Here is a 16,431-nt window from a genome sequence, read left to right as displayed (position 1 = left end):
TTGCCTTCATACAGAGATACTTTTAAGAAAATACTCACAGGATTTTGCTAAAGAGATATATCAATCCTAATAACACCTTTAAATTCTTATTTGCTCCTTGGCTTTTATAACAGCTATATGTTTTCATCTAACAGTGGAGTACTAACCCTTCTAATTTACTTGGTCTAATCTTGGTTTATTCACAAGGAAAGCAGAGTATCAGACTTGGTCCAGTCACATCTGAGTTCGAGGCCAGCCTGGTCTACAAAGTGAGTTCCAGGTAGAATGTTCTAGCTTGATATGGAAACTAAGTTTCAGTGTTTGTGGGCTTTTATGGGTGAGTTTCATGCCTTCTGTTTCTATAATTTGTGGGTGTTTTTACTTTTGGGGGACATGCTATCATATGAGCTAAGTGACCTAAATAGCTGGAGCTTTCATTATAAACTGCACTAAAATGAAGTATTATTGTGAGAAGATTTTATATTCTTAAATGAAAAAGCAACTAACTCATTGAGAAAAATATAGTATTCTAAACTAAGCTGAAGTGTGTGTGTGTGTGTGTGTGTGTGTGTGTGTGTGTTGATGGTGGTGGAGTGGCATTGGAGGCCTGAGGAGAACTTAGGCTGTTCCTCTGACGTCACCCACTTGGTTTTTTCAACATGGCTGTCTTGGCCTGGAATTCACTGAGCAGTCTAGGCTGGCTGGCAAGCCCCGGGGACCCACCTGACTCCTGTGATCTCTAGGATTACAAGTGTGAGCCATGTTGCTCAGCTTTTTTTTTTTTACTTTGGGTTCTGCGGCTCAAAGTCAATGTAAGTACTTGCAATATAAGTCAAGTACTTCACTGACTAAGGCATCGCCTAATCCTTGTGTTGATCTTTAAAATGGAAAGAAAGCTACAGGAACACATGAAAATAGTAATGCTCTTTTGTTTGTTTTGTTTTTCTGTCACCAAGTCTGAGACTTTATCAAAAAGCTAGAAATTTGTTTCATAAACTATATATTTCTATGTTTTTCTCATCCGAGTATGGTTCTGGAAGTATTATAGAGATACATGAGAGCCATCCTTGGCATTTTCCTTGCATTATGCTCCTGAGGGCTTAATCAAACCAGTTTTTCCAAGTCAGGAACCTGCCTGTTTGAAGTTGCTAGAAGCTCACTTATAAACATCACATACTTTCATGTTAAGCCTCCTGCAGCTGAGTGACCCAGATGTATGGCTTGGTGATGGTAGTGTAATGGCAGAATTTGTGCTCCTCTGGATAGAACACTGATACTGTTGAAGAAAAATTGTGGTTGTGTGGGTTTGTTACTCTTTCAAGGCATGGCCTCTGATGTTCATTTAACTTCCTATGCTTTCCATATGCTTCAGTCATTTTGTGTCCCTTGGCTGGAGTTTGCTGATGTTGATGACAAGTCCTCTAGTTCCCACCCCTTCTAGCCATCTCCTCTTCTAGGAAATCAGTGTACATTCTCAGTCTGTCCTGTGCCCTCACCTCAGTGTGTGTGTGTGTGTGTGTGTGTGTGTGTGTGTGTGTACTCACGTGTGCACTCATGTGCTCCCTTTTCCTCTTGCTTAGGAAGCTCCTCTTTCTCTGCTTCTGAGCCGTTCTTTCCTTTCACATCTTTCCTTACTTGTAGCTCTTGTTGTGTTTATACATCTCTTTCCAGTTTGATTCCTGAAACTATGGTACTATGCCCTGCGGCGTCTTCATTCCACCAGTCCACAGACGCGGTTCTTAGCAGTGCTTCGCGTTGTTCAGTGAGAGGCCGTGTTTGTTGTTGCTATTTGGGATAGGCGTTTATGTAGTCCAGCTGGCATCAAACTCATGTGCATCCAAGGCTAACCTTGAACTCTTGACCCTCCTGCTTCTGCCTTCCTAGTGCTGGGATTACAGATGTGTGCACTAAACCTGTCAAGAGAACACTTCCAAAGTATCTGTTTGCTTTCTGAAGGATTCTACCTTTGGCTGGGCCATCCACAGTGCTTCTCTTCTGTCCTCTGTGGCTGCCCTGTCCCTTGCTTATTCACCTCCTAAGCATTGCTTCTTCTACCACCGTGCCTTAAATGTTACCTGTCCTGTGGGTGGTCCTCCTGGAGCATTCTTCCTGGACTCTTGTCCCCACTCCTTTCAGTAGAAGTACACAGTTATTACATACTGACCTTAGACATTTCCTGAGCTGTCAGTTAGTATGCCAGCTGCTTTTTGGACACTGTATGTTTCTGTAAGAGTTATTTCAAAAGCAGTTTTGTCTAAAATTGAATTCTCCAATTCATAGAGTACCACTGAAGTTGAGACCATGATTTTTATCTCTAATTGACCATTTTTCTTCACCCCAGTTCTGACTAAATTCTGCCAGTCTGACATCATTTCCCTCCAGTCCCCTCTCCATCCTAACACACATTCTCCCTGGCTGCTGTGGTAAAGCTCCCAGGATAGCTGTAAGGAGGGGTGCAGTGTCCTAATCCCAGGTTCCACCCTTCAGAACTAGGTTAGGTGCTCCTCCTGTCCCGGATTTCTTGTTGCCACATTGTATCATTGCATACAGCACATCCAGAGCCCTTTAAAGGCGCAGGCTCTTCATTGTGTCTGTAGCATGGGCTTAGCATGTTGTAGATTGTTAGTGGATATCTCAGTGCAGGAGTGGTGACTGTAGAAAAGAAAAACCCCAGCTTTTGAGCGGTCTAATTCTATACTGCCGTTTCTGCTTTACGCAAATGTATACCTTCTTGGGAGCTCCACTTCCAAATCTGAAACCCGAGATGCGATTGAGCAGGGTCACGTGAAGTGATCAGTGCAGGGCCCCTCCCCCATCCCAGTGTCCTTGTAAACTGCCTTCTAAAACAAGGTCCCTTTGTTGTTTATCTCTGCTGGGAGGACCCTCAGTAAATTGAATTCTTTTTTTTCTAAATCTTTGGGCCTGAAGGAGAAATTTTGTAGCCAGGGCTTCCTCTTCATGGCCAAGTGTTCTTAGTTATCAGTTTAGAATTTTCAAAGACACTGAAACTTTTCCAGACATGGATTCCAAGTTTTCTGACTGAGCGGTGTGTGCCCTACAAATAGACTGACCACGGATCTAAGGGAACACGAGGTACTCCGGGACTTGTTAAATAAACACCAGTTTTGTTTATCACAGCCCTGCTCAGTAAAGTCCTCTTCCAGGTGAGAACAGGGGTGTACATTTTAGAAGTTAGTTTCTTTTTGAATCTCCACCAGAGCCTTCGTCATAGTTTTCCAGCAGTATCATGAGCATGTCAGAAGTGTGTGTTTGTCTGGGGAAGGTCTGCCTCTGCAGTCCTGCTCTACCCTTCAAGGCTGGTCAGAATGGGAAGCCACGCTTCTAAGTGGTCAGCAGAGCACAGCCCCAGCTCATACTCACTGGGGTGTAAGTACGAACACTCGCTCTGCTTTAGGGATAGTGAGCCCTTCTGCAGCAGCCAAGACTGCAAGCATGCCTTTTGCCTTAGTGAGTTTCCTCAGCAGCAGCGTGCTGGCCGTTTAAAAGTTGTCAAGGAGAGGGCTTGAGCACAAGGCCACTCTAGGACCTTGCAGGAGCCTGTGTGTGCCGCTCATGCTACAGCCAGGATCCCTTACTTCTCCTTGGAGAATCTCAGCTTAGAGGCTGTGGGCAGGCTCTCCCGGGCGGCGGTCCCTACCTGAGCTTCCCGGAGCCGACACACCAGGGAAGAGGAGGAGGGACTGCGACCACAAGGAAGGGAACCGCCTGCTTTCGGCTGCAGGCCACACTGCCCGCCCGCTCGCTCGCTCGGCTCAGCTCCCGGCGGCTGGGACTCCGCGGGCGGGTGAGCCCTGGAGGGCGGGTCTGAGGCCGAGCCCAGCGGCCAGGGCGAGGGGCAGCGCCGACCTCTGTGCTCAAACAGCAGAGTACTGGGCCACCGGCCGCGCCTCTGCGCGACCTCAGCCGCTGCTGGGAAGGCGGGCGCAGCTGCCCGACCAGGGGCGGGCCGCAGAGGTGACTTAGGGAGACCTTGCGGTACTGCCCTGGATCGCGCCTCACGGATCAGATCGTCTGGAGGGGAGGAGAGCAGGCCGAAAACATCTGTGCTGAAGCGTGCCGAGGAGCTGGGGTGCAGCGCGCCAGCCTGGGTCTTCAAGACCCAGCCCAGGTGGGTGGGTTTGTGTGCTTGTTCAGCCCTTCCCTGGAAGCTCTGGTGAATGGGGGGTGGGGCGACCCCTCCCCCCCCCCCCCCCGCAAGAAACGGGGGAATAGCCAGATGTGATCCAGGGATGTGAGTTGATCCAAGAATAGTTGGACGGGTTTGTGCGGAGCGCAGTGGAGCTGTGACTGCCTGGGGCGGGGTGATTAGCCAGGAGACCCAGTGTCCCCTTTTCCTCCCGTTGTGGGGAGGGGTGGGCATTCTGCCTGGTGTTTGTCTCTTGGATTCCTAGAAGAGCCCCCAGGGAACAGCCCTCGGCTGTTTCACATTTTATATTAGGTCAAGCCTGGCTGGAGTGGGAGGAGTAAGGCAGTGAAAGACAATTGTCCTAAATAACCTTCCAAGTTAGTGATTTTTTTCATGTCTCTCTCTGACATTGACATGAACTTAACCAGGGCTGTTTCAGAGATCACTGAAATTCCTAGAACCGGCAGGGAAGTCCATGTGAGGACTGGGGAGAGAGAAGTCATGTGTATGGTGGGGGCTTTCATTTTCGAACGTTTTAATGAATAGTTTTTCATTACTTAGAAGCTGTCTTTGTAGCTTAAGTTCGCTGGCATCTCACCCCCTAGCAATTCAGAGGATCTGGTTTTCAGTTGCGCTGGATTTTTTCTTTGGAGGGAAATGGTCAGGAGCGAAAGATGGGAAGGGAGGGTAGAGCTGAGTATAGCTCTTAAGAGTTATTGCAGCTATTAAAAGTTTCTTCATTTTAATTAGATTCAAGGGTGGCATTTGGCTCTGAAGGCATAGCATTGCTTGGCAGAAAGCAGTGTAAAAAGAGAAAAATGCTTGCAATTCGTGTTGGTGGACTAAGTGTAGGGTAGATCATGGGGCAGAGTATAAACTTTCCATTCCACAGAATGGAGCCTCACGTGGAATGTTTGATTAGCACTGGAACTGGTAATTTGGCAAGGAAATTCAGTTTTGGTCTGGTAAGTGTTTAATCTCAGTGGAAGGACTAGGCAGTTACTTCAGCTTATGTGTCCATGTTACTTTTGCCAAGACTGGAGCCTTAAAGGAATGTGGATCCTGTGAAGACAGTTGCTGGACTGTAGTCCTCTTCTTTAGGGGCATTTATAGATTAGTTTTCAAGAACTTCATGGATGGTAAAAATGACCCACATAATATTTTTGCTTGGTCTTTTTGCCCTCTACAAAATGGAGGACTATAAGTCAGTTATTCCATAATAAAATTAAGTGTATTACAATAGGATAGTTTATAAAAGCACATTTAAAATAGGATATACAAACTGATGAGTTCTTAATACTGTCATGGCTCAAACTTGTTATCTCAGTACTCTGGAGAGAGTCCTGCAGGATCCAGACACTCAAGATTTTTACAGAAGCAACAACCAAAGCAACCAAAAGGGTGAATGTTAGCAGAGCCCAGTGGCTGGAGCAGTGGGGAGAGGGCAAGCAAGGGCTCTTCCTAAGGACTGTATGAATGTGCTTAAAGAGTTTTAAACCTAGGCGGGGTTAATGCCACCCAAAGGTTTTTATCCAGGGAGAGATTTGATCAGATTTTCTATTTAGGAGAGTTGGGGACAGCCTGCAATCAGGGCACTGAGGTACAGGGACACAAGAGTCAAGTTTGTGACTTCAGCAGAGGAAGTTACAGCACAGAGAGATATTTAAAAGCATAAATCAGAGCTAGATTGATTGTGAGGCATGAAGGTAAGGTGGAGTCATAGCTGACTCCCAGCTTCTGGTATAAATTACTGCATAGTAGGGAATAGGAATGTGGGAAGGTGAGTTAGCTCTGTTTCTGACATGTTGACACACCCTCACGTGTCCTAGAAAAGCTTGGGAATCACCAGTACTTCTACAAGTCACCTAACACCCTTTGCACTCAGCCCCAAAAGTGAGCAGTGCCACACAGATGTGAAGTTGGAAATCAAAGGAGTGACAGTTGACTTGTGCTCAGCAAGAAGGAAAGGAGACAACAGGGAGGACACCAAGAAAAGTCAGCCTGACTGCAGGGGAGAGAGAGCCCCAAGCAGGGTCAGCCTGACTGCAGGGGAGAGAGCCCCAAGCAGGGTCAGCCTGACTGCAGGGGAGAGAGCCCCAAGCAGGTGAGGCCAGGGGTCAGGATGCAGAGGAGCCCAGGGGAGAGTTGGAGTGTGGGTTCGGGTTAGGCGGAAGCCAGGCAGCAGTGGCTCCTGAGTACGAGGAGGTTTCTACTCAGGAAGAAGCCAGACTGCAGCCGGCAGAGCAGTGGAGAAGGAGAGCAAGGCAGTGGAGATTATAGCTGTAGACTGTGGTTATCTCAGATGTTTGTGATTTGCAAAGAACGGCACTTGTGTTCTGTCCTTCTAATCCTTATGTTTAAGATTTCTTTTTCTTGTCCATAATGTTTTGGTAAGATGCTGTGATAGTGAATCCACATTTTTCCAAGATTTAAAACAAACAATTATAACCTCTGCAAATTAACTAAAAAATAGTTAATAAATATCACTTACCATACTAAAGATATTCACATTTCTTTCTTATATCTTTTAAAATCAGGAAAAATGCTAAACTTTGGATTTTACCTTCTTTTTATAAGTGAGAATGGCTTGTAATTTTTTTGTTTGTTTTCATCAGGTTTTTCTATGAAGGTTATTCTAATATTATAAAATCAATTTGGTAAAATTCACTCTTCTATTGTTCCTTATAGCTTGTGTAAAATTGATCTAGTCTTAGAAGTTTAGTAGAAAACTTTTAACAAAACTATCTTTCTAAGTTTGTGAACTACTATTTAAATACATTAACTAATTATAGGACCACTTTGGTTTTCTATTTCTTTTTGTGTTAGCTTTGACAAGTTATGTATTTCTATTTCATTCCCTTTCCATTAAAGTTTGGAAGTTTCTTGTTATGAAGATTTTGTTAGAACTCCTTTATTGTCTTTTTTATGTTGGATCTATAATTACCATCTCTTTTCAATATATTCTTAGAATATTTCTGAAAACATTTTTCTCTTTCTTCAAATTAATCTATACTCCTCAAATAAATTTTGTTAAAGCTTTGCTTGCCTGCATTTTCAAAGATCTACCTTCAGCTGTGACATCTATTTTACCTTATGATGGTAAATTAAAATGTACAGTTTTCTCTCACTTTCTGTGAGTTAGCCTTTTCCTTACGGTTTGTATGCTAATTATACTTTGTTCCCTGGAGATATAGATACTTTGTTCAACATTGTTCTTTTCTAGATTTTAGTTAGTCTAATGGTTGAATAGTTTGAAAGGTAGTGAACATCATTGCTAGCTTTACCTGTTACTTTATGAACTCTAATATTGCATTTTCAAGATTGCTTCTTGACAGGCTGCAGATACTAAGTATAAGCAAATGCTCTCCTAGTACTCACAACACCTGAAACTTAGAGGTGATTGGATCTCCTCCATGTTCCTTTCCCTCTCACCTCCCTCCCTGCTCTGGGTCTGCTGCTCCACATCTCTCTCTCTCTCTCTCTCTCTCTCTCTCTCCCTCTCTCTCTCTCTCCCTCTCTCTCTCTCTCCATGGCTCTCCTCCCCTGGTGACTCATGTTCCCTCGACACACACTTTATTTTTCCTGCCAATCATTTCCTTGTCTCCATCTTTTATCCCTTCTTGCTTTGCTATAGTTCCTTTAAAACCATCTGGTAACCATTTCCCAGGATGCCATGCGTCTAAGTTTCTTTACGTGCTCACAGGTTCAGCATTAGTTACTACAGGTGCAGAGCCTTGTCAGGGGACAGGAAAGCGGCTGCTCTATGGGTTCTGAGACACCAGTTCAAGTAGCAAAGAGAGCTTGCTCTTTGGCTCCGGGCAAGCTTTATAGCAAGGCTCACCTTCTTCCTGTGTAACATAGGGTTTCTTCTTAACTCCTTTCCATCAAAGTTGTATTGACACTGACATGGAATAAGACTAAATTTATTACTAGTTTTATATTTAGGTAGACATCATATGCTCTATAGCATGGTTCCAGCATGGTGTACTAGATGAGAGACACCATGATGGGAGACAGGGGCAGTGAAGGAAATGGCAGTAGCGCACAGTTGTATCCCATGTTGAGACACTGGGATGCTTGTGCCCTGGGAGTGTCTGCTGTGCGGTATGCCCGCTCTTCTTTACTAAGCTCCATTTGCTATGGGGGTGGGGGTGGGGTTCCAGCTGTATTTTGAGCAATTAACTTCTACTTCCACGAATGTTTCTGTAATAGATACTACATTGTTATTCTGAACTCTGAAAAGCTGAATGGGAAATGATGCTTTGTGAGTTTCTTTGTTCATTTTGCAAGGATTTGAGTATATGCCTCATTTTTTTTCTTTTAGTTCTTCCTGAAAATTGAAAATAATACATCAATCTTGTATGACATGTTTCACTAGTTTTTATGGGTTTCATTGGGATTACATTTAAGTACATGGACAGATGAAAGTGAAAATACCCTTTTGTCACCTGAAGCAGCTCCATGGAACACAGTTTAAAAGAAATAGAGGAAGGGACTGGGGCCTGGAGACAGGCTTGCTTAGTCATCCAAGCTTATGTAGGTGGGAGGATACAAAACTTACAGGTAAGTCCAGTATGTTGCCTCCAGATTTAGTGCCAAGGAACAACCGCCATAATAAATAAAGCTATAGTTAGGAAATGCCACCCACAGCGTAATGTGGTCCACCTTTTTCAGTGTTGGTGTGATCTTTGTATAAACTAATTTTTCACCTTGACAATGGCACATCACATTTAGAAATAAGAAAAGCAAATGGCTAAGAATATTGACTTCAGACTTCACAGAGAATACCTGTATTCAAGGTACACAACAGGAAATTGTTATCTGTCTTCTTGGGAGAAATTCTGCTTGGGACAGACTGTGATTTAGAAGAAAATAGAATATGTCCATTTTTCTAGATAGTCTAAATATTGTCCTAAGATTAAACTAGACTGTTGGAATGCCTTAGCCTGGTCTGTGTTTACTTGATCTCATAAAGGTGGCCCTCACTGAGTTGCAACTTAGATGGACACCTCAGTTTCTTTTGGGGTGTTTTTCGAGAAATGAGCTTAATTCGTGTGATCTTTGTCCTGTGGACTCACATTCTCCTGTGCTGGATGAGAAATTAGAGCTGAGGGCAAAGAGGGAGTTTGTTTTCCCTGAAGAACTGTGGTTTTTTTCTCCTTGTGGACAATTAAACGTTCATAATTGATTGTATTTCTCCTTCTGTTTTGGCCTTTAGAGAATTGAGAGCCACATGTATGGCTTGTCCACAGCATCTACATAGGCTCTGTCACATAGGAGTCCTACTCAAAGATGATCTTCTGTATGTTCATGACTTCACTGGTTGACAGTCTCTGAATTACAGTGTTGCCTTGTGAATTAGTTGATTATGCTTGTATTCCACAGTACATTTATGAATAGTAAGTATATTTAGGTATTTTCCTGTAAGTAGGATTAGTAGTTTTATGCCAAGAACATTTGTGTTTGATTTTGACTTTATTGTAGATAATTTCAAGGACTCAAATTAAATGCACAGCATATACTATAATGCCATAGTTATATATACAGAGTTCCTAAAAACTGTAAAGAAAAAAATGTACGCTTTAAGCTTTAGAACATGTAATCACAGAGTTATAAAGGAATCGTAGCTGTCATTGACTGTTCCTTTTTGCAGGCCTTCTTTCCCCAGCTTCTGGCATCCAGGCAGTCGCCATAGTAGTGTGCAAACACTTCTGTTGATGAGCAGATAGGTGTGTGTTCCAGTGTGTAAACACTTCTGTTGATGAGCAGATAGGTGTGTGTTCCAGCGGCTACGAGCTGGCAGCCTGAGCCACACAGATGTGCATTGAATTGAGATTCCATACTTGCTTGCTGTGTGATCCCAACATCCTGTAACCTGGCTGTGTGATCCCAACATCCTGTAACCTGGCTGTGTTATCCTAACATCCCGTAACCTGGCTGTGTGATCCTAACATCCCGTAACCTGGCTGTGTGATCCCAACATCCTGTAACCTGGCTGTGTGATCCTAACATCCCGTAACCTGGCTCTGTGATTCTAACATCCTGTAACCTGGCTGTGTGATCCCAACATCCCGTAACCTGGCTGTGTGATCCTAACATCCTGTAACCTGGCTGTGTGATCCTAACATCCTGTAACCTGGCTGTGTGATCCCAACATCCCGTAACCTGGCCCTGTGATCCTAACATCCCGTAACCTGACTGTGTGATCCTAACATCCTGTAACCTGGCTCTGTGATCCCAACATCCCGTAACCTGGCTGTGTGATCCCAACATCCCGTAACCTGGCTGTGTGATCCCAACATCCTGTAACCTGGCTGTGTGATCCCAACATCCTGTAACCTGGCTGTGTGATCCTAACATCCTGTAACCTGGCTGTGTGATCCTAACATCCTGTAACCTGGCTGTGTGATCCTAACATCTCCTAACCTGGCTGTGTTTGGGTTTGCTCATTTGTACAATGACAACTTCCCAGGTTTGTGGGTGAGGAAGATGGATCCAGAGTAAACAACATGGCTGGTAGCTCCTGCTCCTTCTGAATGGTCCCTTTGAGCCACTTGCTCTCCTGTAGGAGGATAAGAAGTGTCAGAAGGTTAAAACTCCCGTCAGGGTGAAGCGTTTCCCTTTCTCTTGGTGTGAACTCATGGACTCAGGTCAGCTGTGCAGCGTAGGTGTTTGTTCTCTCAAGTGAAAGGGTCTCAGCCATTTGGAACCACTAGAAAGTTTCTCTCCCCTAAGCCAAGAATCTCCTAGTACCTTCAGACTGCTACTGTGTCAACCTTTGCAGATTCCTGTCTTCTGTTCAGTGAGAAAGGGCACTTTTTCTTAAACGTTGTCCTTCAGAGACAGAGGAATTGCATAAGGCAGGTGAGTACAGGGCTTGGTGCTTCGCAGTTAGCTTCCTGTTAGGAGCTCCGGTGCTGTGGACCATGAGACCCCGCAGGGAGCTCTGACTCCCTTGTGGAATTTTCTTTACATCTCCTTGCTGTGGTCTAAGGATATGTGGGCCGGTCTTCCATCGGAATGTTAATTGTTCCTCAGCAGAGAACATTCTCCTAGGTATCTTCTTCCTACTCTCTGTCAGCCTTTGGTCTACAGATGTCTTCTCAGTGTGGCTCCACCCCCAGGCTCCCAGCATTCCTCTCTGCTTTGCAGACCATGTGTTCAGCGCTTGGAGACTCTAGCAGGCCCAGTGATTTACCTCACGTCTCCCCCTCAGAGGCTAGTAAACAAGTGCAGCACCACTGTGGATCCCCTAGGACCTGGGATGCCTGCCATGGAGCGGGCGGCTGGCGAGCTCCTGTTGGGTTAGGAGGGCAGGGACTGAGGCACTCTTCTTCCTTGAAGATTGCATAACATTGCACTTGAAGGGGGCCCTTGACGACCTGCACCCAGTCAGGGTAATTTCTGTTTTTTTTTTTTTTTCCCCAAGCTTAGAAATCCCCCCAAAGCCATATTAATAATTTTTAGACTTGTACAGATTTCAAGTCACTTTGGGTTGCTTAGTAAATGAATATTCCTTTTTACATAAGTCATCTTTCAAGTAGGTGGCGCAAACATTCGAGCAGCCAGTCCCAGGCCATCTGCTAGACAACCTCCTGTGCTAGAATACCACTGTGTACGGCATGCCTAGGGAGACTTAGGCTCTCTCCTGTCTCCTGAATGTTCTCGTCAAAGGTAGTTCATACCACTAAATTGATTCCAATATAATCTTTTTTCTAGTTAGAGAACCAAGAAGATATTTGCCAAGTCAGAATAAAACTTGAAAATTTGATTGGAGCAGAGAAAGTTAGTGTCAGAAGCAGAAAGAGGACGTTTTTCTTACTGTCTATGTGCATGCCTGTATATGAACACGCAAGGCGTAGGTGTGTAGGAGCATGAAGACTGATGTTACGTACCATACTGTTCGTGTCAGGGTCTTGCATGCCTGTCTCTGCTACCTCAGGGCTGGGGTTACAGATGGTGCATCACCATGCTCAGCTTTTCGTGGGGTGGGGCGCGGGGGCATGTCTTGGGGACCTAGATTTAGGCATTCACGCTTTTATGGCAAGCACTATGCTAATTGAGCCATCTCCCTCTCAGCTTTTAAAGAGGAAATGTTGTGGTCAGGGAATGTCCCTGCCCTCGGGCAGTCCTCAACTGTAGGAAGGAAAGAACTCCTTGTTCTTGTGAGTATATGGGTGAATCCAATAAAAACCTCATCCATTTATTGCAGGTTTAGGAACAAGCAAGCCAATTAATTCCAGGGTTGTAGGATCCAGGGTGAGTGCCTGGGCTGGGTAGCGGAAGGGCCCGGGCCTTTAGGGGAGGGATTTGGGGTAGGGAAGGTTCTGTTTTAGTGCCAGTGCTCGGTGCTTTGTACTGGGCTGCACAGAAAAAACAGATGGGTGGCATATATCTCAATAAAGTGCTTTCAGAAGTAAAGCTAGAGTTGCTGTGGACTCACGTGTGTTATAAATAACCTGTGCATCTAAATAATCTTTGCATCAGCAGAACTATCAACTACAGGCCCCTGGATAACGACTGAGAGAAGATTTGTTAGAATGTGATTAAACTTCCTGGCTTCTAAAAATGTTTATCTCTTGTGGCATATTTCTAAAAAAGAAATTTATTTCAAGGTATATATGATGTACAGATCTGTGGAGAGAGATTGCATAAGAGCAGGTTATTTTTAGGTGGAGAGCTTTGGAGCCATGATGAGGAGTGTTCTTAGCCAACTTCAGATTGGGTGTTCCTAAGCAGATGCAGAGACTGCCCTGTGTGCTGTTCCTCAGGTCCTTAACGTGGCTCTCATCAGCTGTGCTGCAAACTGAACAGAGCATAGATGATGCAAACACTCATTCCTATGTAGACCTATGCTCGAATACTTTGCTAATTAAGAAATTATGAAAGATATAAATGGAAGTATATAGAAGAACTACTTTCTATATATACTGAAATATCACAATCAGAATCTAAGGCCCCTGAGCAAGATTTTTGTGTGTCCTCTTTACTCATTTTGGTGGTTAAATGCACAAACAGCAGCATACATTGCTGCCAAATATTCTTCATTGTTTTTCTGTCAGGATGAATGTTGTTAAATCTAGTTTTTGAAAATGTGTGTGTGTGTGTGTGTGTGTGTGTGTGTGTGTCTCATTCATGGAGACCAGAGGGAGGCTGTCAGTTGCCCTCCCCTATTCCCTGGAAGCATGGTTTCTCACTGAATCTGGAGCTTGTGTCTGCCTTCGTACCCCACTGGCCTGACTGCTGGTCCACAAACCCCAGCTATCCTCCTCTTTCCATCCTGTCTTCAGGCATGCCCCATCTCCTAGTCACCCCTGTACCCCAGTGACAGACTTACAGACAAGGACTATCATCTCTGACCTTATACATGAATTTGGGGGATCTAAGCTTGGCCTGTGGTAGTTTATGAACACATTAGATGTGCTAGTGTCTGTGTGCCTGTAATCAAATTCCCCATACTCAAACCCTGCAGTGAGTCGGAGGTTTGCTTTCCCTTCATCCTGAAGAATCAGGAGGTGACAGTATGACCTGGCCCGGAAGCTTCAGTTCAGCTGAGGCTGTTCCAGGTTCTCTATTCCTGTGCCTTTTCCTTAAGTAGACCTGGTAGATTCTGCAAAATACTGCAGTCTTTCGGTGCAGAGCTTCTCATAGCCAGAGCTGCCACGGGGACTGAGAAGTAAACTCTTGGCTGAAGGCTGAAGGGGCTCTTAGTAAGGAAAGGGGATCAGTGTTGGCAGAAGCCAGCAGCCTTCTGACTGGCCGCAACCTTGATGTGTGTTGTGTATGGACACACAACACAGAACGCAAGGAAGTTCTGACTTAAGAGGCCTGAAACCAGGCTGTCTATTTTGAGAAACAGAAACAAACCTACCAACCCCTGTTAGGTTTTTGTAGGGGAACCTAAGCTCTAACCCAGATGTGTGCCTGATAGGCCTGCAGTGCTTGGATTTGGAACTGTTTGGAGGACATGCCACCTGAAGAACCTGCTGACTTTGTCACCTTATAGCAGTGTGGCCCCTGATACCCTAATAGGGCTCCAAGGAAGGGTTCTAGCAGATGTTGACTGTAGTCCAGGTAACTCTATGCCTCTGTGTGTGTGTGTGTGTGTGTGTGTGTGTGTGTGTGTGTGTGTGTGTCTTTAAGTCAGGAGTCAGCCTTAGGCACCATTCATCGTGTATTTTGAGACAGGATCTTTTACTGGGTCTGGAGCTCACAGATTTGGTGAGGCCGGCTGTGCAGTGAGCTCCAGGGAGCTGCCTGATGTCATTTCCCCAGCACTGGGATTACAAGAGAGGGCCACCGTACATGGCCTTTTAACAGTAGTTCTGAGGGTCACACTGAAGTCTGCCCTCATGCTTGCCTAGAGAACAATTTATCAACTGAATCAACTGAACTGCTCACCCAGGCCACACTACCTGCTTTTGAAAATATGACTTTAAAATTTATTCTTGGAATATTTTATATGTACATGCAATATATTATGATTATACCCCTCCTCCCCAGATTTATGTCCCTCTCAGTATCCTGTGTATCTTTTATTAATCTACAGAGTTCAGTTTGTGCACTTATATTTGCATGGGTTTATGCTGATCCAATGATTATGGTTGATCAACCTGGGACCATACCCTTAAAAACACTGGCTCTCCCTTCCCCAGGAACCATTGATGGTCATTAGCTCCACAACTCTGAGTTGCTTCCCTCTGCATGTTGGCATGCTGACTGGCTTGATCTCAGGCAGGCACCAGAGCTGCTGTGAGTCTGTGTGTGCACCGTCCAGTCATGTCCTGAAGACATTGTTTAACCCAGATCTTCCCAGGCTTTTGGCTCTCAAAATCTTTCTGTCTCCCCTTCCTTGGTGATGTCTCTGACTCTTATAGGGAGGGATGTGCTGTAGATGTCCCCTTGTGACTGAGCACTTTGTAGACACTTTCTGTGCTTTGACCAGTAGGGAGTTAGTTTTCTGCACTAACTGCTCTCCACTGCACAAATGCTTCTCTGAGGAGTGAGAGTGGCAATAGCCTCTGTATATAGACATATGTGTTAGAGGATCTATCAATGGCATGTCCATTGAGAACAATGATAGTTGTAACTTTACCCTGGGGCTTGTGAGCTCCCTAGACTTGGGTTCTTGGTTATATTTAGAGTTCCAGTATGGGTTTCATCCTTTGGAGTGGGCCTTAAATCCAATCAGAAAGCAGTTGGTTGACCTTATAATTCTCATGCTTAATAATTCTGTTCACCCTTGGGTGATTCTTGCCAGGCTGGTCATCATCGTAGTGCACAGTGTTCACAGTGGTCATCATTGTAGTGCACAGTGTTCACAGTGGTCATCACCGTAGTGCACAGTGTTCACAGTGGGGTAAGAGTGTTGATGACTTTTCTCCCATAGAAGCCTGCATAGCAAGCACCTTCAAGTAATACGAAAGCCAGCCCCCAGGGAGGAGGAGGATGCTTGGTCAAGATCAGTTTGAGGTCTCTATGTCCTGTTAACAAGGTGTGTTGTGTCTTCATCAAGGTCTAGTAGGCAACCAGGAGCAATGGTCTGTATTGTTTAGGAAGTCTGTAGAACATGTTTGATCAACAGCTTTCAGGAAGGCATTCCATGCCTAACATGGCTTTTATTTTGCAACCTGTGGCTACTGGAAGAAACGTAATCCTCTGTGTAGGATAACTTCAAGTAAGTGTGTGTGTGTGTGTGTGTGTGTGTGTGTGTGTGTGTGTGTGTGTAAGAAGCTTATAAGACAGTATATTTCACTATGGGTTTTTCAGACCTCCTTAGTTCCCCTTGATCACCCTTCCTCTTCCATGCCCTCCCTGTTTAGCAGTGACTCAGCATCCTGCTTCCACCCATTGTTATTTGAGGATATGTTAATTTGCAACATAGAATTGGAAAGCTTGTTGGATTTGGTAAAGATATTGATGATTTGGAGTGGCATTCTTAAATGCTTTTTCATTTACTTTAAAAAAACAAAACAAAACTTAGCGATATACTCCTCCAGTGACGCTACGATGACCTAAGAGGGACTGAATCTCCTTTGAACAGGAAAATTCTGTGTGTAGAGTTAAAAAGATACTATTTTGAAAAATAGATTTTTAGGAAATTATCAAGCCAGGTATGGCCATGCATAGTGTATTCCCAGTACTTGGAGGCATAGGCAGGAGGGTCAGAAACTCAAGGTCATTCTCCGCTGCATAGACAGTTCCAGGTCAGCTTGTGCTCCTATGAAACCAACAAAACAAACAAACAAGCAAACAAACAACCAGAAAAATTACAGAATCTTTACTGAATAGGTGAATTTGGAATT

At 44.6% G+C, this 16,431-nt stretch overlaps 1 protein-coding gene across 24 annotated transcripts in view; it reads left to right on the top strand.

Annotated features, from left to right (window-relative positions):
• Osbpl1a (oxysterol binding protein-like 1A) overlaps window positions 1-16,431 on the top strand; it is a 187,974-nt gene that overhangs the window by 75,657 nt on the left and 95,886 nt on the right. For 3 of the 24 annotated variants that reach the window (NM_001252491.1, NM_001252493.1, NM_001252492.1), the window contains exon 1: window positions 3,502-4,108. The exons of 13 other annotated variants lie outside the window; for them this stretch is intronic. Coding sequence is in view for 2 of the 11 variants with exons in the window: in XM_017317961.2 (XP_017173450.1) it covers window positions 4,987-5,091 (105 nt within the window). In the remaining 9 variants the exon portion in view is untranslated. 8 more of the 24 variants (XM_030250568.1, XM_017317964.1, XM_017317962.2 and 5 more) reach the window with 7 other exon arrangements.

This window comes from Mus musculus, chromosome 18 (assembly GCF_000001635.26).
Source record: "Mus musculus strain C57BL/6J chromosome 18, GRCm38.p6 C57BL/6J".
NCBI classification, from domain to species: Eukaryota; Metazoa; Chordata; class Mammalia; order Rodentia; family Muridae; genus Mus; species Mus musculus.
The sequence above is the reverse complement of the archived record's forward strand: the minus strand, read 5'-3'. Positions and strand labels throughout refer to the sequence as shown.